Source organism: Chlorocebus sabaeus, chromosome 16 (genome assembly GCF_047675955.1).
Source record: "Chlorocebus sabaeus isolate Y175 chromosome 16, mChlSab1.0.hap1, whole genome shotgun sequence".
Classification (NCBI taxonomy): Eukaryota; Metazoa; Chordata; class Mammalia; order Primates; family Cercopithecidae; genus Chlorocebus; species Chlorocebus sabaeus.
This window is the reverse complement of record NC_132919.1, coordinates 61453054-61468473: the sequence shown is the minus strand read 5'-3', so window position 1 is coordinate 61468473 and position 15420 is coordinate 61453054. Positions and strand designations below refer to the sequence as shown.

At 45.2% G+C, this 15420-nt stretch overlaps 1 protein-coding gene across 4 annotated transcripts in view; it reads left to right on the top strand.

Annotated features, from left to right (window-relative positions):
* RGS9 (regulator of G protein signaling 9) overlaps window positions 1-15420 on the top strand; it is a 94553-nt gene that overhangs the window by 63302 nt on the left and 15831 nt on the right. For all 4 annotated transcript variants that reach the window (XM_008012065.3, XM_008012064.3, XM_008012063.3 and 1 more), the window contains exons 13-16: window positions 1841-1956; window positions 6982-7069; window positions 9172-9310; window positions 13446-13531. In XM_008012065.3, coding sequence (XP_008010256.1) covers window positions 1841-1956; window positions 6982-7069; window positions 9172-9310; window positions 13446-13531 — 429 coding nt within the window. The remainder of the gene's footprint in view (window positions 1-1840; window positions 1957-6981; window positions 7070-9171; window positions 9311-13445; window positions 13532-15420) is intronic.

The following is a 15420-nucleotide window of genomic DNA, read 5'->3' as shown; positions in this document are numbered from 1 at the left end:
GGGGAGCATGGTATCGAAGACAGGTAGAGGTTGCTGGAGAGAAGAAAAGGGTGTGTTCTGTGTAAGAACTGTTGATCAGAGGGCACTGGGTGGGTGACAACTGGAACTCCCCATTAAAGTGGGAAGCCCTGTTCTTTATCATGGATCCTATATGTTTATTGAACCTATTTTATATATATATATATATATATGTATATATATATATTTTTTTTGGTGCACCTGTCACCTGAGCAGTATACACTGAACCCAATTTGTAGTCTTTTATCTCTCACTCCCTTTGCACCCTTTTCCCCTGAGTCCCCGAAGTCCATTGTATAATTCTTTATGCCTTTGCATCCTCATAGCTTAGCTCCCATGAAAGCGGGAAGTCTTGTTCTTAATGGTTTAGATTTTAGAACATTATTATGATTATTGGGGAAGCTTAACAAACACATCAATGTTCAGGCCTTATCCTCCGAAACCTCTTATTTAATTGGCCTGGGTTGCTCTCTCACCCCTATCGGTGTTTTTTGAAAGCTCTGCTGATTTTCACAAGCAGCCAGGATTCTGAGGCTGGTTTAGAGCATTGATTCCCAGTGTGGTCCCTGCACCAGCAGCGTCCGCAGCACCAGGGAACCTGTCAGACGTGCGTATTCTTGGGCCCCACCCACTCCTACTGAATCAGAACCTGTGAGGTTGGGACCCAGCAATCTGTTTCAATGCGTCTTCCAGGTGATCCTGATGCACGAGGAAGTTTGCAAACCACCGTCGTCATTTACAACTCAGCTTCTTACTAATTATGTGAGACTTGGCAAATATTTAACCCCTTTGAGCCTCGGTTTTCTTGACAGTAAAATGGGATAGTAATACTCAACTCATAGTGTTTTTTTAAGGATTCAACGGTATGTGTGTAACACACAGTACCTCACATAGGACAATGCTCTGTGAATGGCAGCTGTTAGTGTTATCGGATTTCTTATTGTTTCTACACTTGTTCTTAAGGAAAGTGTAAAACTTGCTTGGCAGGCTTTATCTTGGATCCCATAGACATGAATTGTGCCTGGTTCTGGTCCTAGCTGCTACATCAGTGGGAAACGTGGTGTGATGGACTTGACACCTTAGTTTCAAAGGTCTGTGTTAGGTTTAGGAGAATTCCATAAGGGATAGGGGAGAAAACTGAGTCTTTTTCTGATTCTCTGGAATGTTAGATCTCTGCTAGCTGGGCTCCAATGTCCTACCTGGGATCAGGGAAATCTTTCCAAACAAGGAACGCAGTGGGACATGCATCTTAGAGGAAGCCCTGAAAGGGAGTGCAGAGACAGCAAATGGGTCTACTCTGAGGCACGTGGCCTGAGGCAGGTACGGGAGGAGCCACCAGCTTCCGCCAGAAGCCAGGGTGTGCCATGGTGGAGGGGCAGCTGTCATGGGTGATAGGCACCCAGCAGGTGGCAGTGATTGTAGCACCCATCGCCAATGCTGCTCCAGAATTCTCTCCTGATCCAGGTGGCAGCCTGACCCTCTGCTGGCCAGGCTCCAGGCTGTTACCAGGCCTTGGAGGAGGCGTTTGAATTCGTTTGTCCTTAAGGCTAAGCGAGCAGGACCTGAGTGTGGGGTCCCCACACTGGGCATGCTCCTCACCTCTGGGATGGTCATGTCTTTGATGTGAGCCCCAGGGGACTTGTCTGTGGCCGCATCTTCCTAGCAAGTAATTACTTGGCTTGTGTGTTATGCAGGGATTGGGAGGAAGAGGAGGATTGGATTGAGCCCTAAGGGCCATTCGACTAAAGCCCCTTACCCCAACCCAGGCCACCATCTGGCACAACCCCTACCTATTTGGTGCATTTACGAATCGTCCTTGCAGGGTGGAAATCCCAACCAAGATGCGAGTGGAACGATGGGCCTTCAACTTCAGCGAATTGATCCGAGACCCCAAAGGTCGACAGAGCTTCCAGTACTTCCTCAAGAAAGAATTCAGTGGTGGGTCTTTGTTTAAAAAAAAAAATTAAAATAACTTACTTTTAGAAAGAGTCCTTTAATGTCTGGCCTAGGGTTTGGGGAATTTCTCAGCAGATGTTTTCAGAGCTTTGCTTATGCCCTCAAACAGTCGCTTCCTTTCACAGCTTTAAGAATGGGACCTGAGCCCAAGACTCGTTCTTTCCATAGACTCAAAGAGGCCGCACTGTCTGGGGGAAAATTGCACCTGCTCACAGAATCCACATTTGGATCCCTCACATTTCTGAGGGCTCCATCCATCCTGGATGTCCCCACTGTCACCCGAGGAGCCCCTGCTCCTTCCAGCCTAAGTATAATGAACCTGGAGGAAGGGAAGGGAGACAGGCAGCCTTTCCCTTTCTTTCTCTTTTTGTCCCCCAGCCTGATTTTCTTTTTTCTTTTTCTTTTTTTTTGTTTTGGAGACAGAGTCTTGATGTGTCGCCCAGGCTGGAGTGCAGTGGGATGATCTCAGCTCACTGCAACCTCCGCCTCCCAGGTTCAAGTGATTCTCCTGCCTCAGCCTCCCAAGTAGCTGGGATTACAGGCACCTGCCACCACACCTGGCTACTGTGTTGTATTTTTAGTAGCAATGGGGTTTCACCATGTTGGCCAGGCTGGTCTCAAACTCCTGACCTCCGGTGATCCGCCCTCCCCAGCCTCCCAAAGTGTTAGGATTACAGGCGTGAGCCACTGCTCCTGGCTTCCTGATTTTCTTTAGCTCAGTGGTTCTGCACATTCAGTCTGCCTGGGGATATTTTAAAACTTGTTTTCCTGGATCTCATCCCTAAAGTTGCTTTTAAATTGGTGGGGGTTGGAATCCCTGAAATTTTGGAAACTCCTCAGATGATTCCAATGTGTGGTGATCGACAGCCATCACCTTCGCTCCTGGTCTGATTTCTTCAGGGCCTTAAGAGGGTGTGGATTTTAGTGGAATGGGCAGGGCCACATTTTATATCCCATCTCTGGATGTCACCTCATAAGGGGCACTGTGACTTTTTTTTTTGATATGGAGTCTTGCTCTGTTGCCCAGGCTGAAGTACAGTGGCACAATCTCGGCTCACTGCAACCAACGCCTCTGAGGTTTAAGTGATTCTTCTGCCTCAGCCTCCCAAGTAGCTGGGACTACAGGCACGTGCCACGACACCTGGCTAATTTTTATATTTTTAGTAGAGACAGGGTTTCGCCATGTTGGCCAGGCTGGTCTCGAACTCCTGACCTGAAGTGATCCATCTGCCTTGGCCTCCCAAAGTGTTGGGATTACAGGTGTGAGCCACCGCACCAGGCCTTTGGCTTTTTAAATATACTGCACTTCCCGGAGAAGCATCCGCGAAAACCATGAGGCCAGATCAGAACCAGGCTGTGCATTCACCACCTTCATTGAAATATTTACCGTTATGGGATTCTTTTATTTCCTTGCTCAGTCCCCAGCCCTGGGGGCATCACGCTTGAGCCTTGGCACTCAGCGGCTTACTACCCGAGATCCACTTGTCTGTGGCACTGCTCCAGAAACGAATCCTACTGGACATGCCTTTAGCCTGGCTGACTGCCGGATGCAGAACATTACATGATAATATGGATTGTTGATAATCCGCCTCCCTAATCAAGTCTAATTGCCACTCTAGAACAAAACCCAGAAAAGATGGATGGACTGGTGAATAAGTGGTTATAGTGCCATCTAGTGGCAAAGGGACAACATACACCCTGAGTTTATTATCTCCACCTCCCACCCCGCCCGCACTCATTCCTTAATGAGAATCCAGCGAAAAGATTTCCCGGCGTTATTTAAACTGTATTGTTAGCAATCTCCTCATGAGATTCCCGAGGCTTTAGGTATGAACAGGGCAGATAAATCATCCATTTGCTCATTTACGTTTTAAAAAGATTTTTAAATTGAAATATTATTTGCATATCATGAAATTAACTTTTTTAAAGTGTACAATTTCAGGGGTTTTAGTGTATTCACTAAATTGTGCAACCATCATCACTAATTCCAGAACATTTTTGCCACACTAAAAAGAAACTCTCTACCCATTAGAATCATCTTCTATTCCTCCCTCTCCTGCACCCCAGCCCTAGGCAACCACAGATCTACTTTCTACCCCTATTCGCCTCTTCAAGACATTTCATATAAATGAAATCATGCACGATGTGACCTTTCATCTTCTTTCACTTAGCATAATGTTTTCAAGGCTTGTCCGTGTTTCAGCATATAACGGTACTTCCGTTCTTTTTTTTTTTTTTTTTTTTTTTTTTGACAAAGTCTCACTCTGTCACCCAGGCTGGAATGCAATGGCGTGATCTCATCTCACTGCCACCTGTGCCTCCTGGGCTCAAGCGATTCTCACGCCTCAGCCTCCCGAGTTGCTAGGATTATAGGTGCCCACCACCATGCCCGGCTAATTTTTGTATTTTTGGTAGAGACGGGGTTTCACCATGTTGGTCAGGCTGGTCTCAAACTCCTGACCTCAGGTGATTCACCCACCTTGGCCTCCCAAAGTGCTGGGAATACAGGCGTGAGCCACTGTGCCTGGCTGCTTGGTTCCTTTTTTTTTTTTTTTTTTTGAGACGGAGTCTCGCTCTGTCGCCCAGGCTGGAGTGCAGTGGCCGGATCTCAGCTCACTGCAAGCTCCGCCTCCCGGGTTCTCGCCATTCTCCTGCCTCAGCCTCCCGAGTAGCTGGGACTACAGGCGCCCGCCACCTCGCCCGGCCAGTTTTTTGTATTTTTTAGTAGAGACGGGGTTTCACTGAGTTAGCCAGGATGGTTTCGATCTCCTGACCTCGTGATCCGCCCGTCTCGGCCTCCCAAAGTGCTGGGATTACGGTTCCTTTTTAAAGACTGCATGATATTTCCTTCCTTCCTTTTTAATGACCCCATACTATTTCCTTGTTTGTATGTACCACATTTTGCTTATCCATTCGTAAGTTAATGGACATTTGGGTTGCTTTGTCTTTTTAGCCATTATGAATAATGCTGCTATGAACTTTTGTGTACACATTTTTGTGTGCTTATTTAATATTTTTGGTGGGAAAATATATGTAACATAAATTTTACCATTTTAACCTTTTTTTTTTCCTTGAGATGGAGTCTTGCTGTGACGCCCAGGCTGGAGTGCAGTGGCGTGATCTCAGCTCACTGCAACCTCCACCTCCCGGGTTCAAGTGATTCTCCTGCTTCAGCCTCCTGAGTAGCTGGGATTACAGGCATGTGCCACCATACCCAGCTAATTTTTGTATTTTTAGTAGAGACAGGGTTTCACCATGTTGGTCAGGCTGGTCTCGAACTCCTGACCTCGTGATCCACCCACCTTGGCCTCCCAAAGTGCTGGGATTACAGGCATGAGCCACTGCACCCAGCGGAAATCTCCTTCCTTTTTAAGGCTGAATGATATTCCCTTGTAGTCTGCACCCTATTTTGTTCATCCATTCTTTTATTGATGGACATTTGAGTGCTTTCCACTTTTTGGCTATCATGAATAATTGCTTGCTTAATTTTACTAAGCAATCAACTGTCTTTTGCTGTGGGCAAGACAGTTTACATGGCATTTGTTGTCAGGTCAATTACATTTTAGTGAAGAGCATCACTGGTCTGTGATCTCGGTCCAAAGAACGTCCTAAAGTTCATGCTGAAGAGGAAGGACCTCCACAGAGCTGTGGGACAAATGCCAACTAGTTTAGAATTGTGCAGCCTTTTCTAATATGAAACACCCAGGAGCTTTAAAACAATACAGTTGAGCCTTGACCAACACTGGTTTGAACTGCACGAGACCACTTATAGGTGGATTTTTTTTTCAGTAGATATATTTAAAAACTTGGGGGGGATTTACAGCAATCTGAAAAAACTTGCAGATGAACTGCACAACCTAGAAATAGAAAAAAAGTTATGAAAAGGTATCATGAATCCATACAATAGATATGTAGCTATGTATCCACTTATGTGTCCATTGACTGTTTATGTTATTAGGCCTCTGGTAAACAGCAGGCTATTTGTAGTTAAGTTTTGGGATTTTCCGCTACATGGGGGGCTGCGCCCTAACCCCTTAGTTGTTCAAGGTCAACTGTACTGAGAAAGGAGAGGAGAGGACTTTGTTGTTTATTTCCCCACACTGTGACACACTCCACGATTTACACACACACACACACACACACACACACTTGCTCTCTCGTGATCATCTTTATTTTCCCAGGCAAAAATTGCCACCTGGGGCCACCGTGTGAACATATGCATGGTGCCTCTGGGCGCTGCAGGTTAGAGAACTTCCAGTTGGAGGGAGATGAGGGATTTGGGGGAACCTGGCTTTTCCTTCTGGGCCAATTCCCTCTGGCTCAGGTGATGCTTAGTTCAGTCCTGCTCCCGGCCAGACCTTCCCTGAGGGTCAGTCCATCAGCACTGCTGCTTGAGCAGCCTCTCCGTAAGAACCATGGCCTGGAATATGCCCGCTCAGGGACTGGAAATGACGGGTTCTCTAAGCACAGCCAAACAAAAGGAGGAAGAACTCACGCACAGTCATTCAACAGGAGCAAAGGAAGGAGGTCTTTGTGAAGAAAACCATAGTGTAGCAACGCATGTATATAAGCCTATTCATGTGCAAACTCATTCAAGCAATATTTGCTACAGCCAAATTCTAGAATAAAAAAGCGTATGACAACCTCTGGGGGGGTGATATGAACACTGGCCTGTGTATTGTTGGAGGAAAGGAAGCCGCCACAGTGTGAATGCATTGCTGCAACATGGTAGGTGCCCATCTAGTTTATTTCGAAGGCCATGTATTGAGCAATTACTAAGTTCCCAATGTTCTCCCAGGCCGTAGAAGTGAAGATGTGACTCCTTTCCTCAAGGAGTATTTTTGTCTAGCATCGCAATATACAACAGCTTGTTCTGCGGCAGGAAAGGTGTTCACCAAGCTGGGAAATGGAATCCATCCCGGCTGACTCATTTCTTTTATTTCCTCTTTTCTTCTCCCAACTTATTTCCTGCCCGGCCCTCATCCACGTGGACTTCTCACCACGCAGGAGAGAATCTGGGCTTCTGGGAAGCCTGCGAGGATCTGAAGTACGGAGACCAGTCCAAGGTCAAGGAGAAAGCAGAGGAGATTTACAAGTAAGCATCAGCCAGGGTGCTGGAAAGCCTTCCCCTGGGCCTCCGAGAACCACCCCATTACGCTTGAGGTGGAGATAGGACGAGAGGACCACAGCCTGGTGGCTGGCTGGGGCCTGGTCAGCATCGGTTCACTGTACTTGCCATGCTAGAAATACTTCCCCGCTGCTTTGGGAGGTTTGGGGGTTCCCTGAAGAAAGCCTGGTGAGACATGCAGTGTGAGTCTCCTGTTTCTATGGGAATGTGTCTAGGGGTTAAAAAAGCAGGCTGTCCCGAATTACAGTGCAGAGTGCTCTGTCTTTGACTAAAGCCTTCTTAGGTGTCCTGAGGGCTGTGCATGTGTATGTGTGTGTGTGTGTGAGAAAGAGAGAGAGAGAGAGCAAAAGGGGGGGGGTGAGGGGGGAGAGAGAGAGAGAGAGAGAGAAGCAGCAACATGGGAAAACCTATTCCTTAGAGATGTGAGGATCACAGGGGAAGGGAGCTCCTCCCACGTGTCTGGGACAGTGAGCGTAGCTTGGGGTACAAACATGGCTGGGCACACCTCACACCTCATTCCTGACATCACGGCTCTAGCCCCCACTTGTTCCGAGCAGCAATAAGTCTGTCCCTCTCCAGGCCTGTCTCTCCTCCAAATTATACAAGAGCCAAGGGTTCCAGGTTAAAAGGGTCAGTCCTGTTTTCAATGGCCAAGTGGAGAAGCGGGGGAAGGTGTGATGAGGCCCCCAAGGTTGCTGAAAGCCACACTCCCCCTCCCCGACACTCCTCCCCATGCAGGCCTGGCGGGTGCTCCTGTCCTGCTGTGGTCCCATCTCTGTGGGTTCTTTCATCTGCACTGGCTGCAGTGGACATGAGTCCTGGACACCGAGGGCCCAGCATTTTTAGTTCATACTCACATGCTTAGCTGTGTTTCCCAAAGCCCAAGCACCATGCTGGGCTGGAACCAGCCCTTTTGCGGCCACGAGACTGTGGTGCTGAACTTCGGGCAGCAGGACAAACAGCCCCTTCCTCTGAGGACTTAGCCTCTGGACCCTGGATGTCCTTCCTGCAAATGAACTCAGGTTGCAACACCCCGGTTTCCAGAGAAGCACCCCCAGCATTGAAGAGAAAAGCTTGAGGTCTCACTTCTTATACTTAGAGGTTCATGCACTCTCTTGCAAATTTGCCCAGCTCCTCCCACAGGGAGGGGATCCATGCATTGAGAGAAATGGGGGTGCGGGTGTGGTGCAGTGGGGAGGGCTGATGGTCCAGGAAGGTTCCATGACATCCTTCGCAGAACAATGGGTGCCTGACTGCCTTACACACAGTGACACACACACAACTCCTGATTCCGAAAATCTGCTACAGGAAGCCTGCTGCCTCTGCCATTAGTTTGATTCTCCTTCTTCCCCAGGCTCCCTAGTTATGTAAATCTCAGTTTGAATTCCAAAATTTTAAGGTACATCTTAGAAAGGTGGGAAAATATTCATGTGAGTATTTCTAATCCAGCAACAGCTCAGAATTGGAAAGACTGAGAGAGTTCTGCATCCCGGCATCCCAGGTAGAGCCACAGGCTCAGGAAGTGTGGCCAAGTTTGGTCTAACTGGGAGCCTTGGCCTGTCTGCCCAGGGGGTCAGACCTCTGGGTTCCGGGACCATGGGCTGCCTCTCACCGCAGCGTGTGAGATTCATTACAAAGCACATCTGGATTGGGAGAGGGAGAGCAGAGACCCCCCAGAACACCTGTGTGAAGGTGTCTTAGCCTGGTCCCAGGTCGGCCCTGGAATCCTGGTGTAGAAGGTGTGAAGTTGGAGGCTGAATTTTTCACCCTCATGGCCAGGGCCTAGTCTGACCTGGCCTTACCCCAGCCCCTTCTTGCTCTCTCTCCTGGAGGCTGGAAACATCAAAGTTAAATATTGGCATTCGCAATACTGGATGTTTCTTGCTTCGAGGAAAAATTGCTTGACGGCCTCTTCAAAAGTTCACGCTCTTTAGTGTCTCCTAAAAAAAACTGCCACCCTCACCTCGGGGAGCCTGAGTCACGTCAGGTCTTCCCTTCCAAGCAGCTGTGAGCTTTTCATGAACCGACTTGGTTTAGTTACTTTTACTAACATCTCCCTCCCACTCCAGGCTGTTCCTGGCCCCAGGGGCGAGGCGCTGGATCAACATAGATGGCAAAACCATGGACATCACGGTGAAGGGGCTGAAGCACCCCCACCGCTACGTGCTGGACGCTGCACAAACCCACATTTACATGCTCATGAAGAAGGTAGGTGGATCCGTGCTGAGGATACGGGGTCCAGAAAGGCCTTCCATCCCTAGGTGCCTGGAAAATTCTTTACATATAGGAAAAAGGGAGATGGTACGTGGATAGCACTTTGCCGGTTGTGGGATGCAGCTAGGCATGGGGGCTCATGTCTGTAATCCCAGCACTGTGGGAAGCTGAGGTGGGAAGATTGCTTGAGCCCAGAAGTTTGAGACCAGCCTGGGCAACACAGTGAGATCCTGTCTCTATATATATTAAAAAAAAAAAGAGAGAGAGAGAGAAAAAAAAAAAACCCCAGAATTGTCAGCCATCTCTTCCCCCTGTCTATTGGAGTGGACTTGCCTTGAGCCCCTCACTCATGGGCCTAGAGGGACTCCTGTAGAAGCTGTGTGCATCCTTACGGGCCCCACTCTGCAGTAGTAGGCAGGTAGGAGTGATGGCATTAGTAATGCTAGCATTATGATAACAACCTTCATTCATTGAGAGCTTACAAGGTGCAGTCACTGTGCAAAACACAGAACTTTATGCTCAGAGACAACCCACAAGTTAGGCTTTGCTGCTCCAGAATCTAGTGGCTTGGTCAAGGTCTCACCAGAGATGGGGCTGGGATTCATAGCCAGGTCTGCCTGGGTTTCAAGGCTGAGCTCTTAGTTTCTGCTGTAGAGTGATGGCAATTCTCACCACCCTGGCCCTAAGCAAATATTACATATAGAGGCATAGTGTCTAGAAGAGACAAATTTGTGTGTGTGTGGTTGTAGTAAGACCCTGTGAGAATCCAGATAGCCCTCTGGATTATTAACAAAGTGTGAAGGTGGTGGTAATGTTTTAAAAAATGCATGAAGTGGACCTAAGAGAAAAATCAATCATTTTCTTAAGAAACTAGAATTGGAGGCTCAGAGTTAGCCTTAGAGAAGTTGACTAGTTTGATTCTTCTTTGGTGCCATCCTTGACAAGACTTTCTTTGGGTGCTTCAACTTCCCATTATGGCAATGATTTCTTTAATGGCAAAGTAACTTTATAGGATATAGGTTATGTGATATAGGTTGTATGAGATAGATTATGTGATATAGGTTATGGATATTGGTTATGTGATATAGGTTATATGATACAGGCTATGTGATATAGACCATCTGATATAGGTTATATGATATAGGTTATATGATACAGCTTATATGAGATAGATTATGTCATACAGATTATCTGATATAGGTTATGTGATATAGGTTATATGAGAGATTATATGTGGTAGGTTACATGATGTAGGTTATATGATAATAGGTTATCATGTGATATAGGCTATCTGATATAGGTTATGTGATATAGGCTATATGAGATAGATTCTATGATATAGGTTATATGATGTGGGTTATATGCTATAGATTATAATGTGATATAGGCTATCTGATATAGGTTATGTGATATGGGTTGTATGAGGGCGATTATATGATATAGGTTATATGATATAGATTATGTAATGTAGGTTATATGAGATAGATTATATGATATAGGTCACATGATGTAGGTTATAATGTGATATAGGCTATCTGATATAGGTTATGTGATATAGATTACATGAGATACATTATATGATATAGGTTATGTGATATCAATTATATGAGATAGATTATATGATATAGGTTATATGATATAGATTATTTAATATAGATTAGATGAGATAGATTATATGATATGTTATATGATATAGATTATATGAGATAAATTATATGATATAGGTTATATTATATAGATTAATATAGATTATATGAAATAGATTATGTGATATAGGTTATATGATATAGATTATGTTATATAGGTTATATGAGATAGATTATATGATATAGGTTGCATGATGTAGGTTATATGCTATAGATTATAATGTGAGATAGGCTATCTGATATAGGTTATGTGAGATACATTATATGATATAGGTTATGTGATATGTTATATGAAATAGATTATGTGATATAGGTTATATGATATAGATTATGTAATATAGGTTATATGAGATAGATTATATGATATAGGTTATGTGATATTGGTTATGTGATATCAGTTATGTGATATAGGTTATATAATATAGGTTGTGTGATATAGGCTATCTGATATAGGTTATGTGATATAGGTTATATGATATAGATTACATGATGTAGGTTACATGATGTGGGTTATATGAGATCGGTTATGTGATGTGGTTTATACGATGTAGGCTATGTGATATAGGCTATTCGATATGGGTTATATGAGATAGATTATATGATATAGGTTATGTGATATAGATTATATGAGATAGAGTATATGATATGGGTTATATGAGATAAAGTATATGATATGGTTATGTGATATAGGTTATATACATTGGTTTGTGTGAATGGTAAATGCTGATTAGCTTTCCTGATTTATATTTCTTCTAATTTACATTTCTTCTACTTAGTCTTTTATTGTATCATTTTAAAATATTTTTACTTTGTTTTTAAAGCATGTAATAATTTAGAATTGCCACCAAGCCAGATTAGCCATTTTCATTCTTTTTTGGATCAGTGGGGTGTCTCTGTGTTTTTGTTACTAGAAGATTCACAGCAGGGTTTCTTCATTAATAATCCTCTTTAATATATTTTAAAACGTTTTAGTTCCTAAAAATGTAGCTTTCGGCTGGGCGCGATGGCTCACGCCTGTAATCCCAGCACTTTGGGAGGCTGAGGCGGGCAGGTCACGAGATCAGGAATTTGAGACCAGCCTGGCCAACATGATGAAACCCTGTCTCTACTAAAAATACAAAAATTATCTGGGCATGGTGGTGGGCACCTATAATCCTGCTATTTGGGAGACTGGGGCAGGAGAATAGCTTGAACCCAGGAGGTGGAGGTTGCAGTGAGCTGAGATCTTGCCACTGCACTGCAGCCTGGGTGAAAGAGCGAAACTCTGTCTCAAAAAAAAAAACATGTAGTTTTCATACAGCCTTTTAGGGGCTGCCCAGGGAGGCCAGCTGCTAGCCAGAATGGAGCAGTCAGGTAACTTCAGAAAAGAATGGCATATATGCCCACTGGACTCTCTATATGCCATTACAGCCATGTCCTATGGCGATACACTCAACGTATCCCGGTGGCTCCATGATCCCTATTCCTAGACTCTATTCTAGTTTTACTGCTCCCACTTAGTCTTTAGAATAGTGCCATTTCAATAACTTTTAAAAATATCTCAATCCCTGGTTTGTTGCAGTGGGCTTTGTCCCGTATTGGGTATGACTAGAGTTTTCCGCTGGCTTAAAAGTGACAAGCATTCATGAAGCTTCTCTGAAATTGCCCAGGGTCCCAGTAAACATCCCCATAATTGGACTCTAAGTGTTGGTTGTTTTTGGTTTTGCTTTGGTATTCTCTTGCCTTTACACCCAAAACACAGGGCAGATAGGGATGTCAGTGGCTTAGAAGTGGTCTCCATACTCCTGGCTGCTCATCTTCCTTGGAAGAAAGTCTTGGAGAGGAGAGGTCGGGTGTCCTCTTGTCTCATGCTGGCTTCACTGAACCACGCCAAGGTGGATCTTCGTGGGTAGGGTTACAGACTGTAGTTCTCAAACTTAAAGGTGCGGCAGAATTACCTGGAGACTGTTCAAGTAGTTGTTAATTGTTAATTGTTTAGGTATCCTCATGTGAGCAAATGATGACAGACTATGTCTCAGTACGTGACCAGCTGTCTCACTTGTTTGGCATGTAGCATGCAGCATATGAGAATCAGTGAAACAAATTAAGCAATTCTGGGTCTGGTGTACTTTTAACTGTAGCAGCTTTTATGCAACTGGGTACATTTACAACATAGGCTGAATCACAGACAACGTTGATAGGATCTGAAGCTGTGAGCTATAAAACATGAGACTGTTCAGGCTCAGGGTGACTCTCCCAGAGTTTCTCATCAGGAGGACTGGGGCAGGCCCGAGAAGTTCTCAGGTGAAATTGATGCTTCTAGGGGGGACCACACTTGAGAACCACTGCTCTCAACACCTCCCCAAACACCTTTCACCCAAGGAGACAAATTCTCATAACTTCTCCGTTCTACTGCCAAGGGAGGCTTGAAAATGGCAAGGGTATTGGTTTGATTTGACCCTTTTTTCCTCTCATAATTACTGTTGTTTTCTTGTTCCCACTAGGATTCTTATGCTCGCTATTTAAAATCTCCGATCTATAAGGAAATGCTGGCCAAAGCTATTGAACCTCAGGAAACCACCAAGAAAAGGCAAGTGGAATTATCTGTAATTGCTGGCTGCCTGCTGTTTAGTTTACAGAGAAGTGAGGGTCTCTTTCAGCCAAATGGCTATTATGGAGATATTTGCTTGATGAAAATATTGGGGATTGGGAAGTATTGCTCAGGGAATGAGTGCCTCATTTGCTTCATAATGCCCTGAAATCACTCTAGCAAGATTTCCTTAGTAATTACCACCAGTGAGTTTTGTTTCCTGAATGCTGGCTTGAAAGAGTTTGGATGATCAGACTAATAATTCCCCTTATCACAAATGGAAGCATCTCCTTGGTTTTTAAACTGCTCCATGTTACCTTCAGACTGATGCATGGGAATTAATTAAGCTGCATCCTGGTATTTAAATTGTTCTAAGACCTCAGAGAGAATACCAGACTGCACCCCAAGAGAAAATGCTCAACGGAGGGGAATCAGACAGTAACGGGCCAGGTATTCCTGCTGCCTCCAGGGACCGTGTTTTAGAAGTCCATTTTAGAATGAATGAGTTGTTCATTCTCACTTTTCTTATTGGAGATGTGGATCATCTCATCTGGTAGAGCCACTGGGACAATGGACGAAATAATGTTCTGAGGGGCAGATTGAACTCTTTTGGGGGGGAGTTCAGTCTGCAAGGATTGAAGATTCAAAATAGTAATCGAATGGCAGCTTGAACAAAACTGTAAGGCTTTGAAAGAGGTTTTTCCACTGGCAATCGTGTGTCCTGTCCCCAACCCCCATAGTGACTGTTCTCCTGTTTGCCAGGTCAACCCTCACTGGGCTCCGTTCCAGCATCTTCCATCAATTCAAACAGGGGATGACTGGACCAGAGACTTTATCAAAGGAGAGAAAACAAAACAAAACAAAACAACCCAACTTGGTTTCATTCTTGAGGATAATGACCCTGTTAGGAAAAGGAGGGAAAGAAGGTCTCTGTGGTGCTATTCTTCTGGGTTTACCAAGTAAGGAAAGGAGTTCAGTGTCCCTGGGGACTTAAAAGCTTCTACTTTAAGCCAGAAGAAAGGCCCGTAATAGCTCCAGAAGTTCTGCCAGAAAGTAATGAAGGGAAAGAAGAGGAGTCTCATACCTCTCTCTCCAGATATTTTAGAAGTTGGGGCAGATGTGAGAATTCTGACTATTGTGAGTGAGAATTACATGTGGATGCATTCGTAAAGTGTGAAGCCTGGTCTGTGTCCATGCCAGGACTGCAGTGGGTATGAATTTTGTTCCATGATCCCAGGTATAAGACAATGTATTCAAACTTACTTTTTCCATGACAAGTTGCACCTAGTTCCAAGCCTTCCCCTTGGCAGGGCTGCTGAGAGATCCAATGTCAATATCAGGCTTTATGTCCTGGTAGGGGAGCCCTTCTTCTCCCTAAGATAGATGTAAGAGTTCAAGGGGCTTATGTAGTCCAGAAATCTGGAGTAGGTTGCAGGTCTTTGTCTATCATTGCTGCTGAAGTGCTGGGCTCCAAGCTTGCGTGGGCCCTCAAAGACAGGTGTCTCTGCTGCTCACTGTCTGTTATATCACTTGGATACCTAGAGCTTTGTCCTGGCTCCTAAGGCCATGGCAGGGAGAGTTTGGTTCCAGGAATCCATGCTTGGCTTTGAAGAAGGTTCTGGCACATGTCAAGATATTGTACCTGAGCAGGGTACCAACAGCCCACCAGCCCTCTTTAGGCCTCTTCCCTCTTTCTCTGTTCATTGAGGCCTAGCTATCTTGGACAGTCCAGCTCTTTGCTTCCTTCCCAGAACCATAGCTTTTGAAAACAAATGCTCTAGCCAGGCACAGTGACTCATGCTTGTAATCCCAGCACTTTGGGAAGCTGAGGCGGATGGATTAGTTGAGGTCAGGAGTTTGAGACCAGCCTGGCCAATGTGGTGAAACCC